At 41.9% G+C, this 19,154-nt stretch overlaps 1 protein-coding gene and 1 non-coding gene across 4 annotated transcripts in view; one reads left to right on the top strand and one right to left on the bottom strand.

Moving 5' to 3' along the window:
* Positions 1-19,154, bottom strand: part of NFX1 (nuclear transcription factor, X-box binding 1) — a 60,906-nt gene that overhangs the window by 9,709 nt on the left and 32,043 nt on the right. For 2 of the 3 annotated variants that reach the window (XM_028146417.2, XM_054726909.1), the window contains 8 exons: positions 17,907-17,989; positions 15,679-15,787; positions 10,142-10,261; positions 7,390-7,469; positions 4,792-5,022; positions 4,084-4,157; positions 3,189-3,290; positions 2,321-2,362 (listed from right to left, as the gene is read on the bottom strand). In XM_028146417.2, the coding sequence (XP_028002218.2) occupies positions 2,321-2,362; positions 3,189-3,290; positions 4,084-4,157; positions 4,792-5,022; positions 7,390-7,469; positions 10,142-10,261; positions 15,679-15,787; positions 17,907-17,989 (841 nt within the window). The remainder of the gene's footprint in view (positions 1-2,320; positions 2,363-3,188; positions 3,291-4,083; positions 4,158-4,791; positions 5,023-7,389; positions 7,470-10,141; positions 10,262-15,678; positions 15,788-17,906; positions 17,990-19,154) is intronic. The other variant, XM_008141987.3, reaches the window with a different exon arrangement.
* LOC114231754 (small nucleolar RNA SNORA29) lies at positions 18,692-18,824 on the top strand. Its single transcript, XR_003617750.1, has one exon. It is a non-coding gene; the product is annotated as a small nucleolar RNA SNORA29 (small nucleolar RNA).

Here is a 19,154-nt window from a genome sequence, read left to right as displayed (position 1 = left end):
CTACATAACCTTCACCTAAATTCTCCAACTGTTAACATTTTTATAGGGTTATACCTTTTAATGAATCTTTATTGGAACCAGAAAGTTTGCTGGTCATTGAATAAATGCTGCTTGATCTGATAAAAAGTATCCTCAAATAACTTTAAGCAAACATCGTATTTACTGGTAAATATTTAAACGTTTCCCTACGAGATGGGGATAAGTCAGAAATATCTATTATTACCACCTTCCATTCAACATTGTACTGGAGTCGCTAGCCAGTGCAATAAGGCAAGAAAAAATAAGTTAAAAATTAGAAAGAAATAGCCCTGACTAGGTGGCTTGATTGGTTGGAGAATTATCCTATACCAAAAGATTGCAGGTTCAATTCCTGGTCAGGGCACATACCTAGATTGTGGGTTTGATTCCCGTTAAGAGGCATGCAGGAGGCAGCCAATCCAGGTTTCTCTCTCTTTCTCTCCCTCTCCCCTGCTTTCTCTCTCTAAAAATCAATAAAATAAAAAATCTTTAAAAAAAAGAATAAAGGTAGCACTACAGAGCACTGAAAAAAGAATGTCTTGTTAAATGGTACTGGTCAAATGAATATTCATATGAAAAAACACTGAATCATGACCACCCATCCTTATATACCATGATCATAAAATCAGTCTAGGTCAATTGTAGTTCTAAATGTTAAAAAGGTAAAATAATACAGTTTCTAGACAGTAACAAGGAATGTCATCATGACCGGAGATAAACAAGTATTTCTTAAATAGGACATAAAAAGCCCTACTCACTAAGGAAAAGGCTGATAAACTGCACTACCTTAACATTAGAAACTCCTGTTTATCAAGATACCATGAAGAGAGTGAAAAGGCAGGAAATATGAGAAAATACAATATATAAAACCAACAAAGGTTTCATATCCAAAATATATAAAGAACTCCTACTAAACAAAAAGAAAAAAGCCAGACGACACAACTTAAAACTATGTAAGACTTGATAGGCACTTCATAAAAGACAACATACAAATGACCAATAAACATAGGAAAAGGTGCTCAATCTCACTGGTCATCAGGTAAATAGAAGTTAAAAGCTCATTTACATCAAGCTATACCATCCATGAGAATGGATTAAAATAAAAATACTGACAATTCCAAGGCTAACAAAAATGTAGTGCAGCCCTGGCCAGTTTTTCTCAGTGGTTAGAGCACTGGCCCTTGGACTAAGGGTCAAGGGCACATACCTCGGTTGCAGGTTAGATTCCATGTCCTGGTTGGGCACATGTGGGAAGCAACCAGTTGATATGTCTATCTCACATCAATGTTTCTCTCTCTCTCCCCTTCCTCCCTCCTTCCACTCTCTCTCTAAAGATCAATGAAAAAAATATTCTCAAGTGAGAATTTAAAAAAAAAAAAGAGCAATGAGAACTATGACCCTGCTGGTGAGAGTGTAATTGGTACAACCATTTTGGACACTGGCAGAATTGAATAAAGCTGAACATATGCATACCCTATTAACAAGCAATTCTACTCCTAGGCTTATATTCAATAGAAACAAATACATATATGCACCAAAACAAGTATAAGAATGTTTTTGCAGAACATTATTTGTAATAGCCCAATACTGATAAAACAGATATCTATTAATGGTAGAAAAGATTGTGATATATTGATACAAAAAAATATGTGGGAATGAAAGTGAACAAAGTACTATTAGATGCAACAACAGGAATGAATGTCACAAATGTAATGAAAGAAGCCAGACAAAACTAATACAAGCTATAGGATTTCATCATTTATATAAATTTCAAAAACAGACAAAACTAATCTAAAGTGTCAGAAGTCAGAATAAGAGGTTATATCTTTGTGGAGTACAAGAGAGGATTCTGGTAATTTTCCATTTCTTGACCTGGTGCTGATTATAACACTGTATTTACTTTGTGATGACTCACTGATCTATATACTTCTGATCTTCTACATATATATTACACTTGAACATGAAAGTTCACTAAAAAACTTTAAGCCTCAAAAAAAATTTTTTTTAAGTCTCTTATCTCCAGTGGAATCAGGAAGTCTGCTAGTCATGAATAAGCATGCTGTGGCATGTGATGTTTATACCGTGCCCAAACCATATGAGCTCACGTTTCAGAAATATGCTGAAATCGTGTTAGGTACTTAATCCTTGGATACTTCAATTCTTGATGATCAAGTTTCTCTTGCTCTCCAATAGCAGGAAAATACGCAGAGCAGAAGCAAGTGAATGTTTGAAGGGTTGCTTCCTCCCACTAGTTTCACAGAGCTTAAGGACAATTAGATGAACAGTAGATGACATTACTTACTTTTTCCTTTCTAAGGCTGAACACTCCTCATCACATTCCAGCCTTGGGAAGTAAATGAAAAAAATAAAGTCAGAGCACAGGTTTCAGAGTTTCTAGCTAGCAATAAGATCTTAGTTATTAGTCAACCTGGAAACAGAGCAGACTCTAGGCCAGAGGATGGCTGGATGAGGTCCTTGTCTAGGATGGGTGGGCAGGCCTCTGAGTTATTAAAGTTGAGGAATCCTCAGAAGGGCCTCAGAATGTCCCCTGCCTGTTCAGTCCTCAAAAATGCTCCCAGTACCCCTCTGACAGCCCCACCTGCACCTCCTGACATAGCTACCTCTGGTTCTCTATTCTCCAGTGGGTTGGGCTAAACACACCTACACCTCTGCTTCCTCTGGCTACTGGCTGGAGTGAGGCCTGGAAAAGTCTCTTCTAGGCTCAGCTATACACTGAGTAAAATTCATTGGATTGGACTGTGTGTGACTCTTAATATCAAAGGTCTGTTGAATACCTTTGTGTACATGGCTTTACTGTGAGGTACTGAGAAATGAATTGTTCCTGCCCTTTGGAAATTAAGCCTAATAGGAGAAAGAAGGCATAGCCACACATTTTTTAATTACTTGGCTTGCCCTGGCCAGTTTGGCTCAGTGGATAGAGCCTCGGCTTGTGGACAGAAGGGTCCTGGGGTCAAGAGCATGTATCTAGGTTGCAGGCTCCTCCTCGGCCTGGGCCCTGGTCCGGGCCCTGGTTGGGGCATGTGCAGGAAGCAACCAATTGATGTGTTTCTCTCAAATCAATATTTCTCTCTGTCCTTCCCTCTCTCTTTCTCTCTCTAAAAATCAATGGAAAAATATCCTGTGTGAAGATTAAAAAAGAAAAAAATTACCTGGCTTGGTGAATTTCCTTCTTAGTAATTAACTTGCTGATCTCCACTGAATCTCCAAGCTGCATGTCTGTTATTTTAGAGGCCATGGAAATAGCAGCTATTCTGAAGTATAAAAATGAAAGGGAAGAAAAGGCATTGCAGTTTCACAAGAACCTCCTCATACTAGGCACACAGAAGACTTCTTTCAAGGCATATCTACCACTCAACAATTTGTGTGGCCTGAAAAGCCCATCTATTATAATCTACTTACACGCTGATGGCATATCTCCTCAATCAGATTCTAAGCAGCTAGCTCCACAAGAAACTATGAGATAATCCACTCCTCAGTGCCCCCTTGAACATCCAGGGCAATGCCTGGTACTCTGGGGGTAGCCCAACACTGCCACTCTCTGTCGTCTGCATACTCCTAAAGTCCTATCTCCATGGCACATCTCTATCCATGGCACACAACCATCCATTCCTAACACTTCCACTTCTGTACTCAGATCCCTGTGTGAACACATGGGTCCCAAGATTTCTGGAGGCTGCAAAGAGAGGCAGAAACCCCCACCCCAGGGGAAGAGCACAGGACTTGGACCTCGCTATGCCACCACAACTGGTAGGGCCTTTAAAATAACTTCAGGACATCTTCCCTTCTGATTTCATGGTTAATAAGACCAAAAGGGAGAAAGAAAAGAAGAAGGAGGAGGAGAAATAAAGAGGTTATTTTATAAATTAAAGTTCAGGAAGGAAAGGTACATAAAGCAGTACCTTTTCTTTGAACCAGAAAAAAGAACTTCAAGAAAATTTTCTTAAAAACTTTCCAACTTTTACAAAAGTTGCAAGGATCCTACAATAAACACACGTATTCCCTTTACTTAGATCCACTAATTGTTACCATTTAGGTAGCACTAACCTTTGATAAGTACTGGATGCTTCAGAGCAAATCATGATCTCTTTTCTTCGTCCACATTCACACTGCAGCTCAATCTGAGAGAAGATTAACATGGAGAGACATTTAGTACATGGCAACAATGTGAACAGGCAGCTTTCACTTTTAAAGCCTCTCTCATCCTTAACCCCACCTGAAAGGACAGGCCTAGAATGGAGTTTTTACCACTGACCCAGAGACACACATTTGACCCAGAACCAGTCAAGGCCTAACCAACTACTCCTCATCCCACTGCTTTTACCTCCTCAGGGGGGCGCCTTGCTTAATCCCTCAGACCATGTTAGCCCCCTTCTCACATACTCTCACAGCTCCCTCTACACGGGTGTAATACTCCTTCATGACACCAGTCATAATTAATTAACTGAGTAATTAATTATCTGACCCATCTAATTGAAGGGGCCATGTGTCTTCTGTTCACTGGTATAGTCCCAACACCTAGCAAAACATCTTGCATAAAACAGACCCTTATATATTTAAAAGACCATCTCAAGGTGGGCTGACAGAAATCTATGCAATTTATTCCACCTTTCTCTTGCTAACTTAACTTGCAGTTTCTTGCAACCAATGACCTCTGATAAGGATGTGTGCCCAGGTGCCGCTACAGGCAGTTCTAGACTCATTAGCAGCCCAAGAACCAGAGTCTGTGTTGCACCTGGAGCCGGGAATACACACCTTGGCTTTGCAAGCAGTCACGGGGCAGGGTGAGCTGAGGTGGCAGGGTGCCATGCATGGGTGGCCACAGTCAGCTCTGGGGGTGGTGCAGGGCTGCTTGCAAGCCTCATCCACAAGACACTCTCCTTTGTGACAGAGTCTCTGACACCTGTGCATCCCACACGGTAGCGCAGAACTGCAGGGTAATCCGCAAGAGATATCCACCAGGTGACACGGGATGTTGCTTCGTAACTAGGAGAGAAGGAAGTAGTCAAATTTTTTTCATCTCCATGTGGGATTTGGGGTGAGTTTTAACTTTCTATCTAAACATTTCTAAACTTTTAAAAAGAACATTTTTTATTTCTTTTATAAAAAAACTAGAGGCCCCGTGCATGAAGATTCATGCAAGAATGGGCCTTCCTTCCCCTGGCTGCCAGCACTGCCTTCGCTCGGGCTGGAACCGCCTTTCCCTTTCCGCCTTTGCTCCGGCCCGGAGGCACCTTTCCGCCTTCACTCCAGCTCAGAGCCCCCTGGGCAGTGCAGAATGCCTGCATCGTCGCCATAGCGACGACGCAAGCATCCCACTCCACCCTGGCCGCTAGGCACCTGTGTATGAAAATTAACCCACCAGCTTTTTGGGTTAATCTGCATACTCACTCCTGATTGGCTGGTGGGTGTTGTGAAGGTACGGTCAATTTGCACCTTTCTTTTATTAGTGTAGATATATTTTTATTGTTTTCAGAGGGAAGGAGAAATAGAAACATCAACGATGAAGAGAAAGCTGCCTTCTGCATGCCCCACACTGGGGATCAAGCTCACAACCCAGGCATGATTCACAGGTCAACACTCAACCACTGAACCATGCTGGTTGGGTTAGAACATTTTTTTCAAAAAGTAATTTTTATCTGAAAACAATTAGGCAACTTTTCAAAGTCAGAAAGTTAAGCTAAAAAACAAATATGAACCTTTTTTAATAATGCTTGTTAGGATCCAAAAGGATATGTGGGAACAGCCGGGTGTGACTTGAGACATAAACTTCCCAAGGTGAGTAATAAGCATGTGAAGCCACATAACTAGGAGTATTTGAAATGCTATGACCAACTGGGGGATCAGACAATCTTTTCTCTAGGGCACTAAATTGACAGACAAATCCTGAGAGCTGGGGCACTGATAGCCCATGGGTTCAAGCTGCTGGTAGGGCTGTTTGTGTATTGTTGTGTTTTTATTGATTTGGAAGAGAAAGAGAAAGAAAGAGAAAAAAGAGAAAGAGAGAGAGAGAGAGAGAGAGAGAGAGAGAGAGAGAGAGAGAGAGACTGAGATTTGTTGTTCCACTTACTTATGCATTCATGGGTTGATTCTTGTATGTGCCTTGACCAGGGAATCAAACCCACAACCTTGGCATATTGGGACGACATTCTAACCAACTGAACTACCTAGCCAAGGCAGGACTGTTATATGTTATTAAATACTCAACTCTCCTCATCTCCACAACGTTAGACAACTCTGTCATTTAAAAAATTAAGTCAATCGGCCATTGTAACCCCCAACTCATTTTTTCTTAGAAATTGCCTCCTTCTAGGATTCCTCACTCCAGGAAAAAGATGCAGGAATTGTATTCCTATGGAACCAAAGGTTACCTTTATATAATCACTCAAATTCTTTCAAAAACTCTCAAAATGAGAAACATACTTTGACTCTAGTGACACATAATTATCACTCTTGAAGAGGTCTCTGAAGTTTAGGGTGTACATGCTTGTAACACTTTGGAATCAGTATTTTGGTAGACTGTAGTTCCCGATTATTAAACACTTACCTACTCTACTACCAGGGCGCTGGAGATAGCTTTTAAGTGTCCTCTGTTGTCCCCTCCCCTAATGACTTGGCTATATTCTCATTACCCTTTAGGATGTTATTTCCGTGTGTGTGTGTGTGTGTGTGTGTGTGTGTGTGTGTGTGTGTGTGTAGTATATAGTTATGCAAAGTATACCTTAATTTACTTTTATATATATTTTTTCCTTTTACATTTATATTTTTTACTGTTAATCCTCAACGGAGGATATTTTTCCATTGATTTTTAGAGAATGGAAGGGAGAGGGAGAGACAGAGAGAAACATCGATGTGAGAGAGACACATCGATTGGTTGCCTCCTGCACACACCCCAACCAGGGCTGGGGAACCTGCTACCAAGGTACATGCCCTTGACTGGAATCGAACCCGGGATCCTTCAGTCTGCAGGCCGACACTCTATCCACTGAGCCAAACCAGCTAGGGCAGTGGTCGGCAAACTCATTAGTCAACAGAGCCAAATATCAACAGTACAATGATTGAAATTTCTTTTGAGAGCCAAATTTTTTAAACTTAAACTTCTAACGCCACTTCTTCAAAATAGACTCGCCCAGGCCGTGGTATTTTGTGAAAGAGCCACACTCAAGGGGCCAAAGAGCCGCAGTTTGCCGACCACGGAGCTGGGGCATACCTTAATTTTTTTTTTACATGTCAATAGCAAACCTCTGCTTCTTGGGAGTATTAATTTTGAGAAAAAATGAGACTAACAACTCAAAGTGATTCAATAAAAATAAATCTCTGGCTGGAATAATGAACAAGACAGAGAAAACTTACCTCATGTTTGCCCATGCACCATTTCTGAGTTAGGAAAGTACAAGGGGGACACTTCTCTTCACTGTGACAAGAATGATATACTATAGAAAGAGAAAGGTAAAATTAGAAATAGTGTTTAAATAAAGCCACATAAACTAGTATACATGTTATAATGGCATAGACAGGGGACTTTTACACATGGAGTATTTAGCACAGCCCCATGGTCTGTCCATTCTACTTATTCTTTTGGCTCTACCTTACACAGCAACTGCTCACTTCTGCTCAGACTCTATCTTTATTACTCATCCACCTAACATGCTTCCGCTGACCCCTTTCAATTTCCTTGCTGCCTGTAAGAGACAGTTCATCCAAACTCATGTCCTGTAACAAAGTCTTCCTTAGCTGGCCACACCCTGCCCTGAGCTCTCTTACAGCCCCTAATGTCTTAGTTCTTAAGTGGATGGCTTGCTGCCATATTATCTGGCCCATCTTCATGCAATGGTTAGTTGTGTCATGTGTACTTAAATACCATCCTCTTCCTCTCAGGGAGAATGTAAGAACCTCAAGGTCACGGGATATTTTTTCTTCCTCTAAATCTCTCTCTGTGTCTCACAGCATGCTGGATATACGACAATCACTCAAAAAAAGTGAAAGGAATGCTGAACAAAAGCAGGCTAAAACAAAATTCACAAATGGTTAAGCTCAGACTATGGACATGAACCAACAGGCTTTGGACTTCAGCTGTAACATCTGCAAATGAGTGTAAAGGAGAAGTGGGTGAGTATTGGCTTGAGCATTTACTTCATGCTGGTGTAAACACCACAGCAGGGGCTTGCAAACTAAGCTGGGAGGGCCATCCTAAGATCCTCAGGGAAGAAAGTTTTCACTTCAAAAAGAACTTACTGGTAGATGGAGGGATAAATGGTGATGGAAAAATAAAATAAAATAAAGAATTTACTTAAGCCCTGATTGGTTTGGCTCAGTGGACAGAGCGTCGGCCTGCGGACTCAAGGGTCCCAGGTTCGATTCCGGTCAAGGGCATGTACCTTGGTTGTGGGCACATCCCCACTAGGGGGTGTGCAGGAGGCAGCTGATCAATGTTTCTCTCTCATCGATGTTTCTAACTTTCTATCCCTCTCCCTTCTCTCTGTAAAAAATCAATAAAATATATTAAAAAAAAAAGAATTTACTTAATTCCGTTTTACTCTATTAACTTAAAAATTGAGAGCTAGTTGTCTAATTGTCAGTATGAATCAGATGGCCAGAGTTACTGTAAGTATCAAATCTGATGATCCGAGTAATTTCAGGTTTGCCTCTGGGACTTGGTTAAATAAAATGATGAACCCGATATGGTCCTAGAGCAGTGGTTCTCAACCTTCCTAATGCCGCGACCCTTTAATACAGTTCCTCATGTTGTGGTGACCCCCAACCATAAAATTATTTTCATTGCTACTTCATAACTGTAATTTTGCTACTGTTATGAATCGTAATGTAAATATCTGTGTTTTCCGATGGTCTTAGGCGACCCCTGTGAAAGGGGTCGCGACCCACAGGTTGAGAACCGCTGTCAGGGATCGCCTAAGACCATCAGAAAACACAGATATTTACATTACGATTCATAACACTAGCAAAATTACAGTTATGAAGTAGCAACAAAAGTAGTTTTATGGCTGGGGGTCACCACAACATGAGGAACTGTATTAAAGGGTCGCGGCATTAGGAAGGTTGAGAACCACTGTCCTAGAGGAAAGCCAGTGACAAGACTAAATAGATATGAAAAAATTGGGGGTGATTAGTAGCTTCTCGCCTGGTGTCTGCAGCAGACCATTAGAGAAAAACTGGAAACAGTTTAAATGTCCAGCAACATAAGTTATGGTCCATCTATGCAACAGAACAATCCACTGCCATTGAAAAATCTATTTGTAAGAAATATTCATTGATAAGGAGAAAGGCTAAAATTACAATAAGAGGGGAAATGCTAGTTAAAATGCGTAAGTTCAACCCTAGTCGGTTAGAGTATCAGCCTGTGGACCGAGAGTTTTGGGTTTGATTCCCTATCAAGGGCACAGCACGTACCTCAGTTCATATTCAATCCCCAGCCCTGGTTGGGGCATGTGGAAGACAACCAGTCTCTCTCTCTCCCCTTCCCTTTCACTCTCTCTCTAAAGATCTATGGGAAAAAATATCCTTGGTGAGTTTAAAAAAAAAAAAAAAAAAGAGAGAGAGAGTTCAGAAGAATCCCACCTTTATTTTAGGGGGGGGGGGGGGGAACAAATATGTATTTTGCCCATGAAAAAAGATTCCCAAAAATATACACTAAGTTTAATTCCTAAAAGAAGACATAAATGATATTTCAATCCTTTGACTTTTATCTCTTTTTTCTTTTTATATAATAAACATACATTGCTTCTATAACAACAAAACTCAAGTTACTTTTAATTTTGTAAAAAGATGCTCAACTTTGAAATATGCACCAAAAGTGGAGGCCACAAGGAAAGGAAAAAAATGTCCCTGAAAGACAAGACCAGTGAGGGCTTCTCCTGGCCTTTCAGGTGTGTCTGACATCAACAGAGCAAAGCAGTGGAGGGCACTGTGATTCCCAACTGTGGCTCCAATCACAGACCCATCTTCACAGACGCAGCCTCTGAGCAACTGTGGGGGCGAGGGATGCCATCACAGCATGATCTCAGAACAGTGAAGACCATCACGCAACATTCTAAATGACATGGTGTGAGAAGGCTGTAAGGTGTGGAGGCAAGGGGATGGGACCCACCTGGATGGTCACAATCATGGACTCTGGCACAGGTTTGGGTACACTCAGGGGGCCTGGTACCACAGGGAACTGGAGGGTAGATCACTGATGCACCACAGTGGCAGGATAATTCATCAAAACCTGGTGGAGCAGCGGGTGAAACAAAATAACCCTTCATGAGTTTGGGATGAGCACACACGTATTTTACACACACACACACACACACACACACACACACACACACACACTTTTTCTTTTTTGGGGGCTTATATTTCTAGAGAATAGGCTGATTTTTTTTTTTTTAATCCTCACCCAAGGATATTTTTTCCATTGATTTTTAAAGACAGTGGGAGGGAGAGGGAGAGAGAGAGAAACACCAATTCGAGAGAAACACATTGATTGGTTGCCTCCCGCATGCCCCAAACCAGGGCCGGAAGCCTGCAACTGGGGCACATGCCCTTGACCAGAATTGAACCTGGGAGCCTTCAGTCCATAGGCCGATGCTCTATCCACTGAGCCAAACTGGGTAGGGCTAGGCTACTTTTTATTTTTTATGTTTTTATTTTGTGAAAAGTGTGGAGCAGACAGATATAAAGTGTTTCATTTTTATCTACAATGAACTCTAAGTCCATGAGCTTAAGACAGTTTTATATGTATTTTATAAACAACAGATCTATAGGCCATCTCTTTTTGAGAGACAACATGAGACTTCCACTAAAGGTACAGCTCTTTTTTAACTCTTTTGGTTAGGAAAATGATAGCGATTATGAGAGCTACAGTAACCAACATACAAAAATATACATTTGAATATAAACCTCAGAGAGCCACTGAAGCAATTTTAAAAATTCTCATAGTATAATCAACATCTATGGTGCTTGACATACAAAGTTGAAATGAAGCACAGAGTTACATTGTGAGTTTATTAGGCACAGTTCATAAACCAAATCAAAATGAGAGCTCACATGGGACAGCTCTAAGCAGCAGCCCACTTAACCCACAGATCCCAAGGGGAACCAGTTCTCCAACTCTGGGTCTTGATCGAGGCCAGGCCCTTGGATCATGGTTCTCAACTAGGGCACTGGAGTTTGGAAACGCAGGGACCTCTAGGATCCCCCACCCACTGCTCTTTTCTAGTCAACACTCTCCAGCAAACCCTTCAAAGGTTAGACGAGGTGGTAGAAAGAGCCCTGTAAATACAGTCAGGAGACTTAGACTCCTAGTCCTACACCTATTATTTATTTGCTCAGGGACTGCAGGCAAGTCCCTCTGAGCTTTTTTTTCTTTTGGTCAAATGAGGATACCAAACTTTTACCTATCCACTCAACAAGATTATTGTGAGGATGAGCTGATATATGTGAAATAGCTAGGTAAAGGGGCCATATGTTTTTCTGTAGAACTCCATGTGTGTGATCTGTAACAAAGCACTGACTCAATTCCTTTTCGAAATGAGACGAGCCTAGCATTCTAGAGAAGACATAATTATGGGAAATCTGACTTAGGCCAATCTTTTTTTTTATTGATTTCAGAAAGGAAGGGAGAGGGACTGAGAGACAGAAACATCAATAAGAGAGAATCATTGATCGGCTGCCTCCTGCACACCCCCCTACCAGGGACTGAGCCCACAAAACAGGCATGTGCCCTGACCGGGAATTGAACCAGTGACCTCTTGGTTCCTGGGTCAACGCTCAACCACTGAGCCATACCAGGCTGGGCTTAGGCAAACTTTTAATGCAGCAGTTCTAAAAGTGCTCTGTTGATCTCTAGGGATCCCTGAGACTCTTTCAATAAGTCCACAAGGTCAAAATTATTTTTATAATAATACTAAGATATTATTTACTTTTTCTACTATGTTGGTACAAAAACAAAAAACCTGCCAGGGCCTTAATGCAAATCAAGGCAGTAGGATCAAACTGTAATCATTGTGTTTTTCACTGCCAAGTACTTAAGAGTAAATATAAAAATGTCAGTTTCACTTAAGAAAGTCTTTGAGGAAGCAGCAAAAAAAACAAACAAAAAACAACAACCCTTGAGTGTTGAATTTGTATATTTTTAATATTCTGTGGAATAAAATGGAGAATCTGCATATAATACACTTTTGCTGCACACAAAAAACTCTGGTTGTGCTCTGACCAGGTGCTCAGTTGGTTGGAGCCTCGTTCCATATACCAAAAGGTTGCTGGACGATTCCCAGTCAAGGTTACATACCTACATTGTAGGTTCAATCCCTGGTTGGGGGAAGTACAGGAGGGTCAAAATCGATGGTTCTCTCTCACATCAATATGTGTGTGTGTGTATGTGTCTCTCTCTCTCTCTCTCTCTCTTTCTTCCTCTCTCAAATCAATAAAAACATGTCCTTAGGTGAGGATTTAAACAAACAAACAAACAAACAAACAAAAAATGGGTTGTTTTTTGAAGAATTGCACTTCTCTTGAGTTGTGAGCTAAATTAACTTTTTATTTTTACAGAATATCATTTTTACTTGAAACAATGACTGACAAACTATGGTTATTCAGACTTGGGTATTTAGCAGACATTTTATAAAAAATGAACAAAGTCACCCTAACCAGTTTGGCTCAGTGGATAGAGCGTCAGCTGGGGATTCAAGGGTCCCAGGTTCGATTCTGGTCAAGGGCATGTACCTGGGTTGTGGGCTCAGTCCAACATGCATGAGGCAACCAATCAATGATTCCCTCTCATCATTGATGTTTCTATCTCTCTCTTCCTCTCCTTTCCTCTCTGAAATCAATAAAAATATATTTAAAAAAAGAACAAAGTGAGCCTGTCACTTTATAAAAAATGACTTTGCTGCCAATGACAAAAATTCAAGCTTCGAATAAAAACAGAATATTTGAAAATATGTAATTATCTCGATGATGAGCTTGACAACTTCCTAATACTTTTCCTAAGAGTCTTCTGATGGTAATTATAGCAGTGAGTTTTTAATAGTATAACACAAAAGTTGTCAACACTTCAAAGATATGCATAACCCAGTGACAACTATTTTCCAAATGATCAATGTATGACATTGTAAAATCATGCATGGGTAAAAGATCCATTCAAAATACAAAAAAATCCAATGAATTTTAATGTGACCAAGAATAAACACAAAAATACTGACTTAAGTTACTTTCTGAAATGAAGTTAAGTTTTGGTGTAATATCAAAAAAGAATACCCACAATTACCTGTAAAAGTTTTAAAATACTCAATTCCTTCTTCAACTAGCTGTGTGAAACTGGATTGTTTTCCATATGCCTCAACTATATTGCAATAGACTGATATAGAAGCAGATGTGAGAATGCGCTATCTTCTATTAAATCAAGCAGCTACTCTTCTAATGTTTTTGAAAATATAGTTTTAAAAAATTGTTACTTACGTTAACATGCAAGGTAACTACAATTTAAAAAAATCCTATCTAATAAAAGAGTAATATGCAAATTGACCATACCTCCACTACACCCACAATCAGGAGCCAATCAGGAGCAAGTATGCAAATTAACCCAACCAAGATGGCTGCAGCCACAGAGTGAGCAGGAGGCTTTGGTTTCCCCAGCAATGGAGGAAGCCAAGTTTCCCACACACCCTGGCCGGCCCAGGCCTGCACTCAAGGCTACAAAGTTTCAATTTTAGAAGATAAAAAAATTCCAACAAAAATGGCGACAACCACGGAGCTGGAGAGAGCAGGAGGCTTGAGTTGCCCCAGGTGATGGAGGAAGCCAAGCTCCTGCAGCCCTGGCCTTTGCTCAAAGCTACAAAGTTTCAATTATAGAAGATAAATAAATCCCAACAAAAATGGCTTCGGCCACGGAGCGAGCAGGAGGTTTGGCTCCGCTCAAGGCTACAAAGTTTCAATTATAGAAGATAGATAAATCCCAGATCCCAGGGCTTCCGCTTGGGTCGCCAGGGTGTGTGGCCGGCCTGCAAACCACCACAGGCCCCTCGCCCAGGCCACCCCATGCCCCAAGGGAACCCCACCCTGATCTGGGACACCCTTCAGGGCAAATCAGCCGGCCCCCACCCGTGCACCAGGCCTCTATCCTATCTAATAAAAGAATAATATGCAAATTGACCATCACTCCAATACACACGATGGCTGCCCGCATGTGGTCAAAGATGACTGCCCTCATGTGGACACAAGATGGCCACCACAAGATGACCAGCAGGGGAGGGCAGTTGGGAGGGACCAGGTCTGCAATGGAGGACAGTTGTGGGTGATCAGGCCAGCAGGGCAGGGCAGTTGGGAGGGACCAGCCTGCAAGGGAGGGCAGTTGGGGGTGACCGGGCCTGCAGGGAAGGGCAGTTGGGGGGGACCCAGGCCTGCAGGGGAGAGCAGTTGGGGGGACCAGGCCTGCAGGGGAGGGCAGTTGTGTATGTAAATCAATCAAAATTATACCTATATTTTTTGTCAGATCAGCAAAAATATAATACATTTCTTAGTGTGCTGCAGAATTTTAGTAATTAACTTATGTGTGCCATGAAATGAAAAAGGTTGAAAATCATTGATAGAAAGAAAAGTTGCTAAGGACAGAACTGGGTCTATAATATTTATTTACTCATTTATTTATAAAATACCATATTTTCCAGTGTATAAGATGACCTTTTAACCCAGGAAAATCTTCTCAAAAGTCAGGGGTCTTATACGCCGGAAAATACGGTAACCCACCCATCATTTGGCAATAACTCACTTTAATTCTAAATTGTAAATACCGTATTTTCAGGCGTATAAAACCCCTGACTTTTGAGAAGATTTTCCTGGGTTAAAAGGTCGTCTTACATGCCGGAAAATACAGTATAATTTTATTGATTTCAGAGAGGAAGGGAGAGGGAGAGAGAGATAGAAACATCAATGAGAGAATCATTGATCAGCTGCCTCCTACAGGCCCCCTACTGGGGACCGAGCTCACAACCCAGGCATGTGCCCTTGATCGGAATCGAACCCGGGACCCTTCAGTCCCCAGGCCGGTGCTCTGTCCACTGAGCCAAACCAGCTAGGGCTATAATATTTAAGAAGGAGGTAGCAAAAGAGGTATCCATTAATGAACCAGACTCCATCTTAGGATCACTGCCTATATCCCACGTTTCATACATTTAGGGACAACAATATAGCACTACAAATAACTTTTTTTCTTAAAGAAGTCTTTTTTTTATTATTATTTTTTTGGTTAATCCTTACTCAAGGATATTTTTCCATTGATTTTCTTTTTTAGGGAGAGTGGAAAAGAGAGGGAAAGACAGAGAGAAACATCGATGTGAGAGAAACACATCAATTGGTTGCCTCCTGCACGAGCCCTGACCACGGCCCGGGCCAGGAAGGAGCTTGCAGCCAAGGTATGTGCCCTTGACCGGAATCGAACCCTTTGGTCTACGGCTGCCTCTCTACGCACTGAGCAAAACTGGCTAGGGCACAGAATAATGTTTTTAAAAAACTTAATATATCTGAAATATTAAGACTTATTAGGTCAGTAATTCATACAACTCTAAGCATATAATTATCTCAAAATACATTATGCCTAAATTCCTAGAAAATTCTTATAATAAAGTATACAGTGAAGACACTCACTGGCTTGCCAGCATGTCTGGCAGTTCCCACGATGACAAGGTTCTTCACATCTATGAAGGCCACAACGGAGTTTCCTCCCACAAATCAAAGGACATTTGTGCTCCTTATCCTAGGAAGAGGATTATATTTGTTTACAAAATTATCTCTATTTTGTTTTTCATAAACAAGAAGATTAATAATAATAATCCTATATAATAAGAGAGGAATATGCTAATTATCCGTTACGCCTTGAGACGTAATGACCAATTGCATAATGACCAGATCACGAATCTGCAGGAGGGTAGAGCAGCGAACTACAAGTGGGCAGCAAAAAACTACAGGAGGGGGCAAGGCAGCAAGGTGTGAGATGGAGGGAGGGGGGCAGGAGGAGCTACAGGATGGCAGGGCAGTGGGCGGAGAACTACAAGAGGGCAGCAGAGCTACTGGTGCACAGACTTGTGCGCAGGCCTACTAGTCCTATCTAATAAAAGAGTAAATGCAAATTGACCGTCACACCAAGACAAAAGATGGCCACCCCCATATGGTCAAAGATGGCTGCCCCCATGTGGACACAAGATGGCCGCCACAAGATGGCCACCACAAGACGGCCTTCAGGGGAGGGCAGTTGTGGGAAGTTAGGGGTGACCAGGCCAGCCCAGCAGAAAAGGGTAGTTGGGGGTAACCAGGTTGGTGGAGGAGGGCAGTTGGGGGAGACCAGGCCAGCAAGGGAGGGCAGTTGGGCAGTTGGGGGAGACCCAGGCCTGCAAGGGAGGGCAGTTGGGGGGACCCAGGCCTGCAGGGGAGGGCAGTGTGGGGGGAACCAGGCCTGCAGGGGAGGGCAGTTGTGGGTGATCAGGCCTGCAGGGGAGAGCAGTTAGGGGTGACCAGGCAAGCAGAGGGCAGTTGGGGGAGACCAGGTTGGCAGGGGAGAGCAGTTGGGGGAGACCAGGCCTGCAGGGGAGGGTAGTTGTAGGGGACCAGGCCTGCAGGGGAGGACAGTTGGGGGGGGGAGACCAGGCCTGCAGGGGAGGGCAGTTGTGGGCAATCAGGCCAGCAGGGAGGGCAGTTGGGAGCCAGCAGTCCTGGATTATGAGAGGGATGTCCAACCGCCCGTTTAGGCCCGATCCCCGGGCCTAAACGGGCGGTCGGACATCCCTCAAGGGGTCCCAGATTGGAGAGGGTGCAGGCTGGGCTGATGGACACCCCCCTCCCCGTGCACGAATTTCATGCACCAGGCCTCTAGTCTATATATATAAAAGCCTAAGCGACCATTGCTACAACACACACTGACCACCAGGGGGAAGATGCTCAACGCAAGAGCTGCCCCCTGGTGGTCAGTGAGCTCCTGTTGTCCGTTCCCCTCCCCTTTCCCAGACCCTAATTGGGACTGGGTGAGATGGGCCCTTGATTGGCAGCCAGGCCAAGGGACTCCACCCATGCATAAATTCATGCACCAGGCCTCTAGTAATAATAAAAGCTCTCCATATTTATGGATGAAATGATGTCTGAGTTTAGCTTCAAAATAATCAGGGGAGGTGGAGTTAGTGGAGATGTGGATGAAACAAGATTGCTCATGAGCTGATCACCACTAAAGTTGGATACTGGGTATATGGGACTAGTCTCTCTGCTTTTGTGTATGTTAGAAATTTTCAATAACAAGAAGTCTTTAAACACTAGCTTATAAATAAGTCTTGATATACTGTACAAATTTATTACTCTTCACTATGTCAATAAAATTTAAAACAATTATGTATTTTTTATATATACACACATACACATATATGTGTAAGTGTGTACATGTGCATTACCTTGCTACTGGTACTGTGCTATCTGACTGCCAGGAAGTGCTTTCTTTAGTTCCACAGAAGTGAATATTACAGATAACTAAAACTTGCTCTTTCAACAATGCCACACACATTTTACCTACTATAGGAAACCTGAAGCCCAAGTTACTAAGCACATGCCAGTCTGTGTGCTGGGATAACACACAATCTCCTGTGGAGAACTGCTCATCCAGCAGTCCTGAGCTCTGGGGCCTGAGGCCTCTGTCTTTCGTCTTTTTCTTCCTCCATGTTGCCACTGACTGACATTTTAACCTGACTGAGGTCAGCTTGATTGGGCAGCTCTCTGACTCCTGCTCAGGGGGCCCCTTCCAGTGATTTGGGCTGCATTCCAGATGGCTGAGGCTTCCAGAAGCCCAGCTCCTGAAAGAATGCAATCTGATTGTGACTAATGATGGGTCCACTTACCACACAGCATATCTCATTACATTTATGCCGTCCACACAACCGTTTCTTGTTACACCTCTTGTCGCATATAAATGTAGCATCTGCTGTGGACAATTAAAAAGAAAAACAAAGCAAAGGCTATAACAAATATCTGAGTGACTGCAAAAATACAAATGTAATAATAAAAATAAGCACCGGCCGGTGTGGCTATTTTAAAATAATTATGTAAATAAGTGGTAAAAATGTTAATAGTGAAAATGCATATTAAAATAAGATACAATTTTTCACTTGCCAGATTGTCAAAAAATAGAAAACAGGAAGACCAATATACAGTATGTGTGAAAGTATGGAAAAAAGGCACACATATTTAGTGATGAGAGTATAAACTTTGGAGTACAAATGTAACTATTAAAAATTTAAGTAGTGCCCTAGCCAGTTTGACTCAGTGGATAGAGCCAAGGACTGAGTCATGATTGAAGGGTCCTGGTTTTGATTCCAGTCAAGGGCACATACCTTGGTTGCAAGCTTGATCCCTGGCCCTGGTCAGGGTGCATGTGGGAGGCAACCAATTGATGTGTCTCTCTCACATGGCTGTTTCTCTCTCTGTCTCTCCCCCTCCCACTCTCTATAAAAGAAAAAAAAAATTAAGTGGTAATTTCATTTTAAGAAATTCTTCCTACAGATATACTTTCAAAAAAGGTAGGACACTAAGAGCCCAAGTAATAACAACAAAAAACATAAATTAGACTTCATCAATATTAAAAGCTTTTGTGTATCAAGGAACACTTTCAAGAAAGTAAAAATATTTTCCCATTTGACTACCATATTTTCTCCTAAAAGATTTTAGTGGCTATGCTTATGGGACAGATTAAAATTGCCATGATCTAAAGAGGAAGGATTTGTGACCTCTTCTTATATTAAATGACTAAACAGAAAGAAGAAAAAAAAAAGTGAAAAAGCAACCCACACACAATGGGAGAAAATATTTGCAAATCATGTTTCATAAGGACCTAGGATCCAAAATATATAAAGAACTCTTACAACTCAACAACAACACAATTTGAAATGGGTAAAGGACTTGAACAGATTCTTTTCCAAAGATACACAAACGGCCAAGTACATAAAAAAAGTTCAACATCATTAGTCATTAGGGAAATGAACATCAAAACCACAACATAGCACTTCGTACCCACTTAGGACAGATATAATCTACCTAATAAAAGAGTAACATGCTAATTGACCATACCTTTGTGACACCCACCAGTCAAT

This window comes from Eptesicus fuscus, chromosome 15 (assembly GCF_027574615.1).
Source record: "Eptesicus fuscus isolate TK198812 chromosome 15, DD_ASM_mEF_20220401, whole genome shotgun sequence".
NCBI lineage: Eukaryota > Metazoa > Chordata > Mammalia > Chiroptera > Vespertilionidae > Eptesicus > Eptesicus fuscus.
The sequence above is the reverse complement of the archived record's forward strand: the minus strand, read 5'-3'. Positions and strand labels throughout refer to the sequence as shown.